Raw genomic sequence first — 14344 nt, 5'->3', positions numbered from 1 at the left:
CTAGGAGTCAGCCTAGAAAGTGTAGACATCCTTTCTACCCACACCCTGCTGGCCAAAACCCAGGGCCCTCACCTAATGCAAGAGAGGCTGGGAAGGCTGTCTTCCTGTGGGTCCAGGAAGAGAAACCAGTGTGGCTGGTCTTTACCAGATACCCACAGCTGGGCAGTGGCAGAGGTGGGACCGGGCCCCAGGCCACCCTGACCCCAGTGCCACATATCAGCACTGGTGCCAGCTGCCCTCTTGGCAGCTTTCCAGGACTCCCTGAGGGCAGAGGGTGCCACTCTCCACTCAGCACCATGTCCGCCCTCACCACCCAGCTGTGCAAGCCACCAGGATATCTGCACCTCAGTGGCAGCCCTTAGTTCTTCAGGAAAACCAGAATGAAAGGGCAGGACCCTTGTGTTTAATCCTTCAGATCTGATCACCAGCTCATGCCTATGTAGCGCCTGTTTGATGAGAACAGCCGTGTGAAGGAAGAGATGTCTTCTGTGCTCTGTTGCATGTGACACCTGAATTACATCCCTCAGATGCATGATTATCAAGTGTTTCCTAGGGCTGCCACAACAAGATACTGCAAACTTGATGGCTTAAAACAAGAAACATGTATTCTCACACGTTCCAAAGGCTAAAAGTTCAAAATCAAGGTGCCAGTAGGGCCACACTCCCTCTGGAGGCTCTAGCAAAGAGTCCTTCCTGGCCTCTTCCAGCTGCTGGTGGCCCTCCTTGGTTTCCTTAGCTTGTAGCCACATCACTCCAGTCTCTGCCTCTATCCTCATGTCCCCTTCTGCTCTGCGTGTGTCTTATGAGGACATGTCATTGGATTTAGGACCCACCCTAACCTAGGTAATCTAGGATGATTTCAGCTCTACTCCCTAAAGCAGTTACATCTTCTGATTTCCTCTTTAAAAATGAATTTAGTAGGGCGGCGCCTGTGGCTCAGTTGGTAAGGCGCCGGCCCCATATACCGAGGGTGGCGGGTTCAAACCCAGCCCCAGCCAAACTGCAACCAAAAATAGCCAGGTGTTGTGGCGGGCGCCTGTAGTCCCAGCTACTCGGGAGGCTGAGGCAAGAGAATCACTTAAGCCCAGGAGTTGGAGGTTGCTGTGAGCTGTGTGAGGCCATGGCACTCTACCAAAGGCCATAAAGTGAGACTCTGTCTCTACAAAAAAAAAAAAAAAAAAAAAATGAATTTAGTGATGCCTTTGTATGCATACACACTCTATATACTTTAAGGTTACATATTTTATGTTATCAACTTTTGTTCATGTCTGATTTGTTTTATATGCACATGTCAAGAAATATTCTCTATATTGTGTTGATTTTATTCTTTGAAATTATTAGAGACTTCTTTTGTGATCTAATATAAGGTCAATACCAATTTTTAAAATAAATAAATAAATACATAAATAAAGCAGTTACATTTACAAAGACCCTTTTTCCAAATCAGATCACATTCATAGGCCCCAGGGACCTGGATGTGGATATGTCCTTTCAGGGGATACCATTCAACCCCCTATGGGCATCTTGAAATTATTCCCAATTCTGAAGGTAAGGATCAGGGCAGTGTCACTCTGGAGACTTGGATTCTGATGGTGCTTAAATGCAGGCATGTGCTGTGCCTCCCTTGCACATGGGTGGGTCAGAGCTAGGGCTGCTAGTCTCTTCAAGTCACACCAGAAGAGCAAACGGCAGCAACACAGCACTGTGGAGAAACTCCTCTGCTGCTTGGCTTTGAAATACTTAGAATTTGGGCTGGGTGCAGTGACTCATGTCTGTAATCCTAGCACTGTGGGAGACTGAGGCCAGTGGATTGCTTGAGCTCAGAGTTCAAGACCAGCCTGAACAAGAGCAAGACCTGTCTTTACTAAAATAGAAAAACTAGCTGGGTATCATGGTGGGCACCAGTAGTCCCAGCTTCTCGTGAGGCTGAGGCAAGAGGGTCACTTGAGTCCAAAGAGTTTGAGGTTGCTGTGAGCTGTGACACCATGGCACTTTACCAAGGGTAACACTGTCTCAAAAAAAATAATAAATCCACAAAATATTTAGAATTTTGTTTGAAGCTCTACTGCAAACTTGGAAGGTGAGGGGTGTGGAGCCCCAAAGAGCAAAACACACACCTGCAAGTGGGGGAGGGGAGTGTGGGGCTGCTTCACAAATCCAGTTCATACTGGTGCTGAAAAACTAACAAAATCTGAAGAGCTGCACCAGGACCTGTGATTGGCACCCTCCTGGACCCCAGTAAGAGCTGCCCAGAGACCCTCCCAGACCTCCAAAAGAGCTGCACCGGGACCAGCCATTGGCACCATCCCGTACCTCTGTAAGGGATGTAAGAGCTGCTCCCACCTGGATCCGGTAAGAGCTGTGCAGGACCTGCTGCCCTGCCCCCCAGGCCCTGACCAGGAACTCCGGGAGCCACACAACCCCGCATCCTCCATCCTGTACCCTCCCTGCCTCCACACCCTGGCCTGCTCATCTGGCCAAGGTAGTCATGCCCTCCAGTGCCCTCCCTGCCTCTGCGTGGAGCCCTTCTCCTGGCCAGAGACTGCCGGAGCCTTGGGCCCTCTGTGCCAAAATCACTGGGTGCCAGGCACTCCCAGATCTGTAGGCACCACCCCCTGCCCTGTTGCTGGATCTGGGGGTATCACACTCTGGAGCTGCTCCCACAACCAGAACTCCCTGGCTGGGGCATTCCAGGAAAAGCTACACAGGGTCACTCCCTACAAACATCCAGCAACAATAGAGTGATCCCCCTGGGGTCTAATCCTGGAGAGACACCACCCCAACTCTAAGGATGGCCAGAGGCAATGGTGAAAAACAATCATGAGATGAAATCAAAGGAAAAACTCTGGCAATATGAATAATCAGAGTAGATCAACTCACCCAAGGAACAATGGGGCAGACACAGCACAAGATCCCATGCACAAAGAAATAGCTGACATGTAAAAAATCTAATTCAGAATCTGGATAGCAATTAAGATTGAATTAGAATTCAAAGCAGTAACCCAAAAGATGTCTCAAGATTCAAGGAATTCAAAGACCAAATGACCAAAGATTTTGACACATTGAGACAAGAAGTTGCAGCCCTCAAAGATCTGAGAAACACAGTAGAATCCCTCAGTAACAGAATGGAGCAAGCAGAAGAAAGGATTTCTGACATTGAAGACAAAACTTTCAAATGCTCCCAAACTCTCAAAAAGGAAGAGAAATGGAGGGCAAAAACAGATCACTCTCTCGGAGAGCTCTGGGATAATTCTAAGAAAACCAATATTTGTCTTATAGGGATCCCCGAAAGTGATGAAGTGGCTTCACAAGGCACAGAGTCTCTTCTCCATGAGATTATGAAAGAGAACTTTCCAGACATGCCAAGAGATTTTGAATTTAAGATAGCTGACAGTTTCAGAACTCTAGCATGACTCAACCCAAATAAGACATTCCCCCAGACAATCATAACCAATTTCACTAAAATTAATATGAAGGAGAAAATTCTGAAAGCAGCCAGATGAAAGAAAACCATTACCTAAAAGGGGAAGAATATTAGAATAACTGCAGATCTCTCTGCTGAAACCTTTCAAGCTAGAAGAGGATGGTCATCGACTTTTAATCTCCTAAAACAAAATAACTTTCAACCCAGGATCCTGCACCCAGCTAAACTGAGTTTCATTTATGATGGAGAAATTAAATACTTTAATGACATTCACATGTTGAAGAAATTTGCCATAACTAACCCAGCTCTCCAGGATATTCTCAGACCTACCCTCCATAAAGAACAGCACAATCCTCCACCACAAAAGTAAACCCACACAGAAAATTTTTGATCAAATTCCAACTTCCACAGTTGGAAAAGAATTAAAAATGTCCACCAGACTCTCGAAAGGCTTATCAATATTCTCAAATAATGTGAATGGTTTAAATTGTCCTCTAAAGAGGCACAGGTTGGCTGACTGGATACAAAAACTCAAGCCAGATATCTGCTGCATACAAGAATCTCATCTTACATTAAAAGACAAATATAGACTCAAGGTTAAGGGATGGTCATCTATATTTCAGGCAAATGGAAAGCAGAAAAAAGCAGGTGGTGCAATCTTATTCGCAGACACAACAGGCTTTAAACCAACCAAAATAAGGAAGGATAAGGATGGACACTTCATATTTGTTAAAGGTAATACTCAATATGATGAGATTTCAATTATTAATATTTATGCACCCAACCAGAATGCACCTCTATTTTTAACAGACATGACGAACTTGATTTCCTCCAGTTCCATAGTAGTTGGAGATTTTAACACCCCTTTAGCAGTGCTGGATAGGTCCTCCAAAAAGAAGCTAAGCAAAGAAATTTTAGATTTAAGCAAACCATTCAACAGCTGGAGTTAACAGACATCTATGGAACATTTCATCCCAACAAAACAGAATACACATACTTCTCATCAGCCCATGGAACATACTCCAAAATCAACCACATCCCGGGCCACAAATATAACCTCAGCAAATTTTAAAAAATAGAAATAATACCTTGCATCTTCTCAGACCATCATGGAATAAAAGTTGAACTCAATAACAACAGGAATCTGCATACCCATACAAGAACATGGAAGCTAAATAACCTTATGCTGCAGGATAGATAGGTTATAGATGAGATTAAGAAGGAAATCACCAAATTTTTGGAACTAAACAACAATGAAAACACAAATTATCGGAACCTCTGGGATACTGCAAAGGCAGTCCTAAGAGGGAAATTTATAGCACTGCAAGCTTTCCTCAAGAAAACGGAAAGAGAGGAAGTTAATAACTTAATGGGACATCTCAAGCAACTGGAGAAAGAACATTCCAACCCCAAACACAGCAGAAGAAAAGAAATAACCAAAATCAGAGCAGAAATAAATTAAATTGAGAACAAAAGGATTATACAACAGATCAATAAATCCAAAAGTTGGTTTTTTGAAAAGGTCAATAAAACAGATAAACCTGTGGCAAACCTAACCAGGAAAAAGAGAGTAAAATCCCTAATTTCATCAATCAGAAATGGTAATGATGAAATAACAACAGACCCCTCTGAAATTCACAAAATCCTTAACAAATACTACAAGAAACTTTACTCTCAGAAATATGAAAATCTGAAAGAAATTGACCAATACTTGGAAGTATGCCACCTGCCAAGACTTAGCCAGAAGGAAGTGGGAATGTAGAACAGGTCTATATCAAGTTCTGAAATAGCATCAACTATACAAAATCTCCCTAAAAAGAAAAGGACCAGAAGGCTTTATGTCAGAATTCTACCAAACCTTTAAAGAACTAGTACCTATATTACTAAACCTCTTCCAAAATATAGAAAAAGAAGGAATACTACCCAACACATTCTACGAAGCAAACATCACCTTAATCCCCAAACCAGGGAAAGACCCAACAAGATATTATAGACCAATATCACTAATGAATATTGATGCTAAAATACTCAATAAGATCCTAACAAACAGAATCCAACAACATATCCAAAAAATTATATACCATGACCAAGTGTGATTTATCCCAGGGTCTCAAGGCTGGTTCAATATACGTAAATCTATAAATGTAATTCAGCACATAAACAAACTAAAAAATAAAGATCATATGATTCTCTCAGTTGATGCAGAAAAAGCTTTGGATAATATCCAGCATCCCTTCATGATCAGAACACTTAAGCAAATTGGTATAGAAGGGACATTTCTTAAACTAATAGAGGCCATCTACAGCAAACCCACAGCCAATATCGTATTGAATGGAGTTAAATTGAAATCATTTCCACTTAGATCAGGAACCAGGCAAGGTTGCTCATTGTCTCCGTTGCTCTTTAACATTGTAATGGAAGTTTTAGCCATCGCAATTAGGGAAGAAAAGGTGATCAAGGGTATCCACATAGGGTCAGAAGAGATCAAACTTTCAATCTTCGCAGATGACATGATTGTATATCTGGAAAACACTAGGGATTCTACTACAAAACTTTTAGAAGTGATCAAGGAATACAGCAATGTCTCAGGCTACAAAATCAACACCCATAAATCTGTAGCCTTTATACAAACCAACAATAGCCAAGCCAAAAAAACAGTCAAGGACTCTATTCCTTTCATAGTAGTGCCAAAGAAGATGAAATATTTGGGAGTTTATCTAACAAAGGACATGAAAGAGCTCTATAAAGAGAACTATAAAACATTAAGAAAAGAAATAGCTGAAGATGTTAACAAATGGAAAAACATACCATGATCTTGGCTGGGAAGAATCAACATCGTTAAAATGTCCATACTACCCAAAGCAATATATAATTTTAATGCAATTCCTATAAAAGCTCCATTGTCATATTTTAAAGATCTTGAAAAAATAATACTTCATTTTATATGGAATCAGAAAAACCTTGAATAGCCAAAACATTACTCAGAAATAAAAACAAAGCAGGAGGAATCATGCCACCAGACCTGAGACTGTACTATAAATTGATAGTGATCAAAACAGCATGGTACTGGCACAAAAACAGAAAAGTAGATGTCTGGAACAGAATAGAGAACCAAGAGATGAATCCAGCTACTTACCGTTATTTGATCTTTGACAAGCCAATTAAAAACATTCAGTGGGGAAAAGATTCCCTATTTAACAAATGGTGCTGGGTGAACTGGCTGGCGATCAGCAAAAGACTGAAACTAGACCCACACCTTTCACCATTAACTAAGATAGACTCTCACTGGATAAAAGATTTAAACTTAAGACATGAAACTATAAAAATACTTGAAGAAAGTGCAGGGAAAACTCTTGAAGGAATTGGCCTGGGTGAATATTTTATGAATATTTTATCCCCAGGCAATTGAAGCAGTATCAAAAATACACTACTGGGCCTGATCAAACTAAAAAGCTTCTGCACAGCCAAGAACATAGTAAGTAAAGCAAGCAGACAGCCCTCAGAATGGGAGAAAATACTTGCAGGTTATACCTCCAATAAAGGTTTAATAACCAGAATCCTCAGAGAACTCAAACGTATTAGCAAGAAAAGAACAAGTGATCCCATGTCAGGGTGGGCAAGGGACTTGAAGAGAAACTCCTCTAAAGAAGATCTACAGACACATGAAAAAAAGCTCATCATCCTTAATCATCAGAGAAATGCAAATCAAAATTACTTTAAGATATCACCTAACCGCAGTAAGATTAGCCCACATTAACAAAATCCCAAAACCAGAGATGTTGGCGTGGATGTGGAGAAAAGGGCACACTTCTAAACTGCTGGTGGGAATGTACACTAATACCTTCCTTTTGTAAGGATGTTTGGAGAATACTTAGAGATCTAAAAATAGACCTGCCATTCGATCTTATAATTCCTCTACTAGGTATATACCCAGAAGACCAAAAATCACAATATAACAAAGACATCTGCACCAGAATGTTTATTGCAGCCCAATTCATAATTGCTAAGTCATGGAAGAAGCCCAAGTGCCCATCAACCCACAAATGGACTAGCAAATTGTGGTACATGTATACCGTGGAATATTATGCAGCCTTAAGATGGAGACTTTACCTCTTTAATGCTTACATGGATGGAGCTGGAACATATTCTTCTTAGCAAAGTATCTCAAGAATGGCAGAAAAAGTATATAATGTACTCAGCCCTACTATGAAGCTAATTTATAGCTTTCATATGAAGGCTATAACCAAACCATAGCACAAGAATATGGGGAAAGGGCCAAGGGAGGGGAAGGGAGGGTGGAGGGAGGGTAATGGGTGGGGCCACACCTACAGTGCATCTTAGAATGGGTACAGATGAAACCTTCTAAATGCAGAATACAAATGTCTACATACAATAACTAAGAAAATGCCATGAAGGCTACATTGAACAGTTTGATGAGAATATTTCAGATTGTGTATGAAACTAGCACATTGTATCACTTGATTGCACAAATTTACACAGCTATGATTTAACAATAAGTAAATAAATAAATAGAAGTTCTACTTCTAAAATTTAAAAAAAAAAAAAAACTAGCAAAATCCCACCAGCCACCAGCCAACCCTGGCTTGGCCAGAGCACACTGCTCTCCTCTGTGATTTGATCCAAAGTAGGAAGGGCCTCCCACCTTCTAGGAGCAGTTTGACAATGTCAGGCCCCCATTCCTGCTGAGTTCCTGCCATGTCCCTATGACACTCAGTGGGTGTGATGCCCTCACCAAGGGTGGCAGCCAAGACACTCCAAGGTGAAGTCCAACTGAGAGTCTAAGGACCATCCGAGGAGAACTGTGACAGTGCTGTTCTCTGGGTCTGTGTGACTCTCAGAGAAAGAGAAAGACTTGCACACATCAGCAGAATGCAGACAAGCGATAGTTGAAAGCGCTGTGTTAAATGAACCAACAGCTCAATCCAAAGGCACCACACAGAACACACAAAGGCAGAGGAAATGGGTCTTTGTTATTTTGCCCAGAGTGGGTGTTGTTTCCCTCCAGTGATCTCAGTGATAGGAAAAGGCTCCCAGACCCTGCCATGTCTCCTCAGCTCTTTCAGAGCCGAAGGCCAACTGAGTGTCAGGGAAGTTAAGAATCAAAGGGTTCGCTGTGAGTCAGAGGACTTTCCAGAGAGGGCCTCCTGCAGCTGGAGTGGGGGAGATACTGGCTTTGGGTCTGGTTGGTGGACAAAAGCAGATCCAGTGCTCAAGATCAAACTGTTTCCTTCTGGCAAAACATGGAGTGAATGGGAAGCATTTGCAGAGAAAGAGGCAGGATTTACAGAGACACCGGTTTTCAGTTCCCAAGTGGAAATACATGGTTAGATACATTTTAAAATCTAGAGCTCATAAAAGGCCACATTTTCTATCAATGTCTACGTCTGATATAAAACTTGTCATGATCTTGGACTCTGGTCCACAAAGAACCAGAGTTAGCTGAGGGAGAAACTGTTTATATAGAGAGCTTAGTGAGAAACACACTTGATTGTGACAAATTGTTATTTCCTTAAATCCTGTTCTTTTGATGAATCCTTTCCCTTATGGTAACTAGATCTCAAAAATTATTAGGTTTTCTGAGTTCAATACAGTGTTGTGCTTTTATAGGAAACTCGCCATTGGGAACCAATGTAAACCTTCATTTGTGACTCAGATGGTTATGCACAGGGGCCATCGCTGAGCTACTAGCGCTCCCCTTTCTAGGGGGTCACAGACAGCCTGGGCAGGTTAGCTCTGCCCAGCGAGACTGGAATGGGATGACAGGTGGGAGAAGCAACACATTAGCTCAGGTTCACAGGGCCTGGGGTCAAAGCACAGCTCTGCCACTCATTGGCTGGAGGCCTGGAGCCCATTGCTTCACCTCTCAGTCCCCCATCTCGTCATCTAGAAGATGGGTTCTTCACAGTATCTAATCCATACGGTTATTGTGAGGATCACACGAGCTACCTAAGGTTAGACACGTGAGCTGTTAATCACCACCATCATTATCATTTGACACAAAGCAATGAAGACCTTTTCCTAAAAGGAAGAACATGTTTATTTCTCCTCCATCCGCTCAGGATACATCTAGCCCACCAGTGACATCATGGAGACAGCATTTTGCCATGTAGCACCAGGCATTAAACAGCATTTGAGAGAGAAAGCAGCCACGCTTTTTATTTCTGCTGTCTAGGGACGTAGGATGCGCCGCCAAAACAGGGAAGCGCGACGAGAGACAAGGTCCGCGTGGAAGACACTCCTTCCAGAGTGGGCGCGGCCAGCCCCTCACTTGGCCGAGTGCTGCTTGTAAACCTCCAGGAACTCCTGCACGTCGTCCGGGGACCCCAAGATGACCGGCGCCCTCTGGTGGATGTCAGTGGGAACGATGTCTAGCACAGCCTCCTTCCCAGTGGTAGCCACGCCCCCCGCCTTCTCCATGACGTACGCCATGGGGTTACACTCATACAGCAGCCTCAGCTGGAAAACAAGACCAGAGCAGCCGCCTCATACCCGAGGTATTACATAGAGAGGGGACTTGTTCTGTAGCAAAGTAGTGCAGAGCTGGTGGGAGTAACCGATAGTCCCTCTTTCCTACTATGAGGTGGTGAAAGTTCCCTCCCAGCCCTGGTTACATCTGAAAGGAAACGGTTAGCCATTTGTTTAAATTCAGCCATTCATCAGGCCAGAACCCGCAGTAGATTACCTGATGCAAATTCGCGACAGACCACCTGGATGCAGAATGACATTTTGGCAGAACTGATGAGTCCCTTCTCTTTATAGCATGGAAACTGGACTTAATGAGTGACTGTGTGTGTGTTTTGGATGGAGCTTAGGCTATTCTAAAAGCATCAGAAAAATCCATGGTAGTGTCTGGCTGCAGACATCTGGAGAGCAGACTGGCTCCTCCAAACAGTATAATATTGTTTGCAACCCTCTATGCATTCCCTTTACAACTCTCCTAAGGCCCGAGGGCTGGAATTTTGTATGTTATACATCTTGGCAGTTACGTTAAATATTAACTTTTTACCGTTATGCATTTTCGTGCAGCCTGCCTACTGAGCGACAGCTTTTTGCAGGTGTTTCCTGACTCTATTTTCATGTAGGTGTCATGGCCAGATTGGAAAAACAGGGGGGAATAAAAGAGGAGCCTTAATATTTGTGTTCGGGAACAATTTTTGGAGGCATTAAGAAATGTGCTGTAAGGCAGGCTAATCTGATAGGCTGGGGTGCGTGAGGTGCTGCAGCAGAAACGGCATTCTAAGTAGATAAGGGTGCCTTCAGCAGACTGGACCCCATTCACAGCAAACAGCTCTCACTACATCCAAATATATAGATGTCTAACTATCTTAAGGAGAGTAGGGGACTGTCTGTGTCAGCTCTTGCCACTTTCTCTTGGTGGAAGAAAATCCAAATGATAAAGTTAACCAGACAAATGAGTGGATGGTAATGAGGCATTTGCTTCTCTCATGTTTAAAAAAAAACGAAGGTGAAAATAAACTAGATACAGTATGCAGGGGGCACACTGCCACCCTGGGGGGAGGAAAGCAGGTGCTTCTTACCCAGTGTGAGACAGCACAGCCCACCCTGGGGACGCTGTGAGCCTTGGGGTTATGTGGTCAGTGGTAACAGCTCACCTGAAAGTTATAGGTTTACCCAGAGATTCCTTCCTTCCCTAAAAAGTAGCATTTCCCAAGTAGCAAATGTCACCTCATTAGTCATTTCTATTTTATGCTTTTTGAAAGCAACCAAAGAAGACTCCTATTTGGGATGCATATTGGATTTGCTGCCTTTGAAATGAGACTTGGCTGTTTCATTTCCCTTTGTGAATGGAATTTACCTTGCCCAAGCCAAACCACATACCCACTGGAAGCTCTCTGGATGCTTAGTCCCCCTCCTGAGCATTAATTCTCTTTCCCATAGCACTGGAAGGACTCTTAGGGGACCGTTTTTTTATGTTTAGTTGGTATCGCGTGGCTTTACCTTTAATCTAGAAAAGAATACGCCACCGACATCCTTAGCAACTTACTAGAGCATACCAGCTACCATAACCTTTCTAGCTTCCTAAATCAAATCCCTCAGGCTGGAAATGCAATCTACTGCTTGTAAGTCACTCTCCAGGGTATGTGCTTACCTTTCCATTGGGGTTCTTCTTGTTAGCGGGGTACAGAAAGATTCCACCATAGACCAGAGTGCGGTGAACATCGGCCACCATGGAGCCCACGTACCTGGCACCATAGGGAGCTGAGTTATCCTGCAAGGTTAAGAACAGCAATGACCAGGGTTGTAGAAAATAAAGAAAGCGAGTTCCCTTTGTGTCCCCTGTGTGTGTTTGATTCCACAGCCATTCACTGGGCACCTTCCGACGTGTAAAGCACAAAGTAGAACAATGGAGAGAGCTCACAAGAGGTCACATCACCCACAGAAGCCCCAAGGAGAGTGTGGTTGACTCTGGCTCTGGGGTCAGGGTAGGCCTCACAAAAATTGTGCCATTTAGTAGCATTGTAAAGGTCAAGAAGTATTTCTGCCAACCTAGGGAGAGGACACTGCTCAAGCCAAGGCTTAGCAACAAGGAGAGGGGAGTGCTATTGTCTGTTTGTTTTCTTTTTTGCAGTTTTCGGCAGGGGCTGAGTTTGAAACCACCACCTCCGGCATATGGGGCCGGCACCTTACTCCATTGAGCCACAGGCGCCACCCTGGGAGTGCTATTGTCACCAGACCTGGCAGAGGAGCCTGTAAGACTAGAGAGAGTATATTCAGGGTGGGGGAAGGAGAATCCAGGGAAATTTAAAGAAGATGACTCAGCTGGAGGAAGAGCCTGGGGCCAGCTCTCAGGACTTCCAACATCATGGGAACAACAGGAAAACAGTAGGTGCCTGTGGGTTTTCAGAAAGGGTATGACAGGACTTTATCTAAAAAAATGCAATCACTGTAACCTAATTTTTTGTACCCTCAATGAATCTCAAACAATAAAAAAAATTCTTTTAAAAGAAAGGGTAGGACAACATGACAACATCAGCTATTCCTATGCAGAGCCAACTCTATAGTCAGCCATTTCTCCTCTTTAGAGTCACTAGTTTGTACCCTCCTTAGATGGATACTAAGATGGACATTCTCATTCCTGAGATGACTGGTAAAAGCCATCTTGCACGCTAGGCCAAGAGGGACAGATACTGCATGGCTGGTGCCAGGGTGGGAGAACCAGGTGCCAGGACCAGGGACCTGTGGAGAGGAAAATGCCTCATTGCTATACACTCATTCATCTGGGTGAGTTTATCATTCAGATTTTCTTCTGCCAAGAGAACGTTGCAAGAGCTGACACAGACAGTCCCATTTTGACATGTCGGTGCAAAAATTTCAGTCCCCAGTATGGAGATGAGAACTTAATCACAGGCTTGGTGCAGATGAAAATCCAACTGACTTCCATCCCTCTTTTCTTTCACCTCAAAGGTGAATCATGAAATCAATGGGTTTTCCACATAACTCAAGAAGCCCAAATGAGGTCAAGGCCCTTAATCGCAGGGTCCATTCTCCCCTCAGAGGACACCCCCTCCCTTCAGAGCTGCCCCTGATGCCAGATGTCTGGACACTGCCTCAGCCCCACCCCAGACCCCTCACTTACTGGGGGGAACTTCTTCCTCTTGACATACTCAGTGACAGCAGGGTCAAAGTCCTTGGCGTAGCCTTCGTTAAGGCTGTAGATGTTACCTTTCTTTTTGATCTTCACATCTTTGTCCACCAAAATGAACTCTCCGATGGCCTTCAGAGACACAGAAGGGAAGGTCAGGAGAAGACCAGCTGTCTCCCCCAGGCACGGACACATGTGCATTTCACAGGTCTAGGCTGGGGACGTGGCCTCACCTCACCCCGGGGCACAAGTGACTTCTGCCAAATTCTCCAAGAATTGCAAATGGGGGAGGGAGAGAGAAAGTGCTGAGAACAAGTGACAAGGAAATGGAGTGGGAGAGGGAGAGGAGGCCGCAGAAGCCATGGGTGATAAAAGAGACTTTGACTTTGCAAGTGAGTTCAGTAAATCAAGAAAGAAACCACGCAGAGGGCTGCGCCTGTGGCTCAGTGGGTAGGGCGCCAGCCCCACATGCCGAGGGTCGTGGGTTCAAACCCAACCCCGGCCAAACTGCAACAAAAAATAGCCGGGTGTTGTGGCGGATGCCTGTAGTCCCAGCTACTCGAGAGGCTGAGGCAAGAGAATCCCTAAGCCAGGAGTTGGAGGTTGCTGTGAGCTGTGTGACGCCACGGCACTCTACGGAGGGCCATAAAGTGAGACTCTGCCTCTACAAAAAAAAGAAAAAGAAAGAAACCACGCAGAATAGGGAGGGCAGAGATGCGCAAAACAGCAAAAGCCGCGAGAATAAGGCCTGTGTTCCCAGAGCGATGGAGGATGTGCGAGCTGGTACGAAAATAGGCCATGAGTTGGTCCGGACAGCGGGTGGCCGTGGGAGAGACGGGCGACTGCAGGACCAGCCTCTGAGTGACACCAGCGCCCAGGGCTGTTCTCAGCTTTATCCAGGGCTTTAGCCTGAGGCAAGTGTTCCCCTCTGTGCGTTTCCATAGAACAAAGTAGAACCCAGAGTTTGGGTCCCAGCACATTTAGCTTCAGACCTACGCTCAGTGACCGGCAGTTTTCTCCGCGCACCTCCTCCCTCACGGAGCCCCAGCGCTCAGCGTGTGCCCTTGGGGTCTGGGTTCTCCAACGGAGGTTTAGATTTGGGAAAAAATGCTACATGACTGCTGCTCGTCTGGATTAAGGACTGTTCTTTGCCATGTCAGTAGATTTCGGGGTCCACGTGTTTTTGCTACGGGGTGAAATGTAAACTTCTGAAACAATGTCTCCTGCAGCTCCCGGGTGGACTGGACTAAGGATTTTCGTGGGCCCCTGTGTGTCGCTGGTACGAGGTCCCTCGG

The 14344-nt window shown here is 44.6% G+C and overlaps 1 protein-coding gene across 6 annotated transcripts in view; it reads right to left on the bottom strand.

Moving 5' to 3' along the window:
- FBP1 (fructose-bisphosphatase 1) overlaps positions 1-14344 on the bottom strand; it is a 91659-nt gene that overhangs the window by 56103 nt on the left and 21212 nt on the right. For 5 of the 6 annotated variants that reach the window (XM_053577306.1, XM_053577315.1, XM_053577323.1 and 2 more), the window contains exons 5-6: positions 13044-13181; positions 11556-11675 (exon numbers count right to left, since the gene is read on the bottom strand). In XM_053577306.1, the coding sequence (XP_053433281.1) occupies positions 11556-11675; positions 13044-13181 (258 nt within the window). Of the gene's footprint in view, positions 1-9458; positions 9902-11555; positions 11676-13043; positions 13182-14344 lie in introns of those variants that run through there. The other variant, XM_053577330.1, reaches the window with a different exon arrangement.

Source organism: Nycticebus coucang, chromosome 2 (genome assembly GCF_027406575.1).
Source record: "Nycticebus coucang isolate mNycCou1 chromosome 2, mNycCou1.pri, whole genome shotgun sequence".
Taxonomy (NCBI): Eukaryota; Metazoa; Chordata; class Mammalia; order Primates; family Lorisidae; genus Nycticebus; species Nycticebus coucang.
This window is presented reverse-complemented; position numbering and strand designations above follow the sequence as displayed.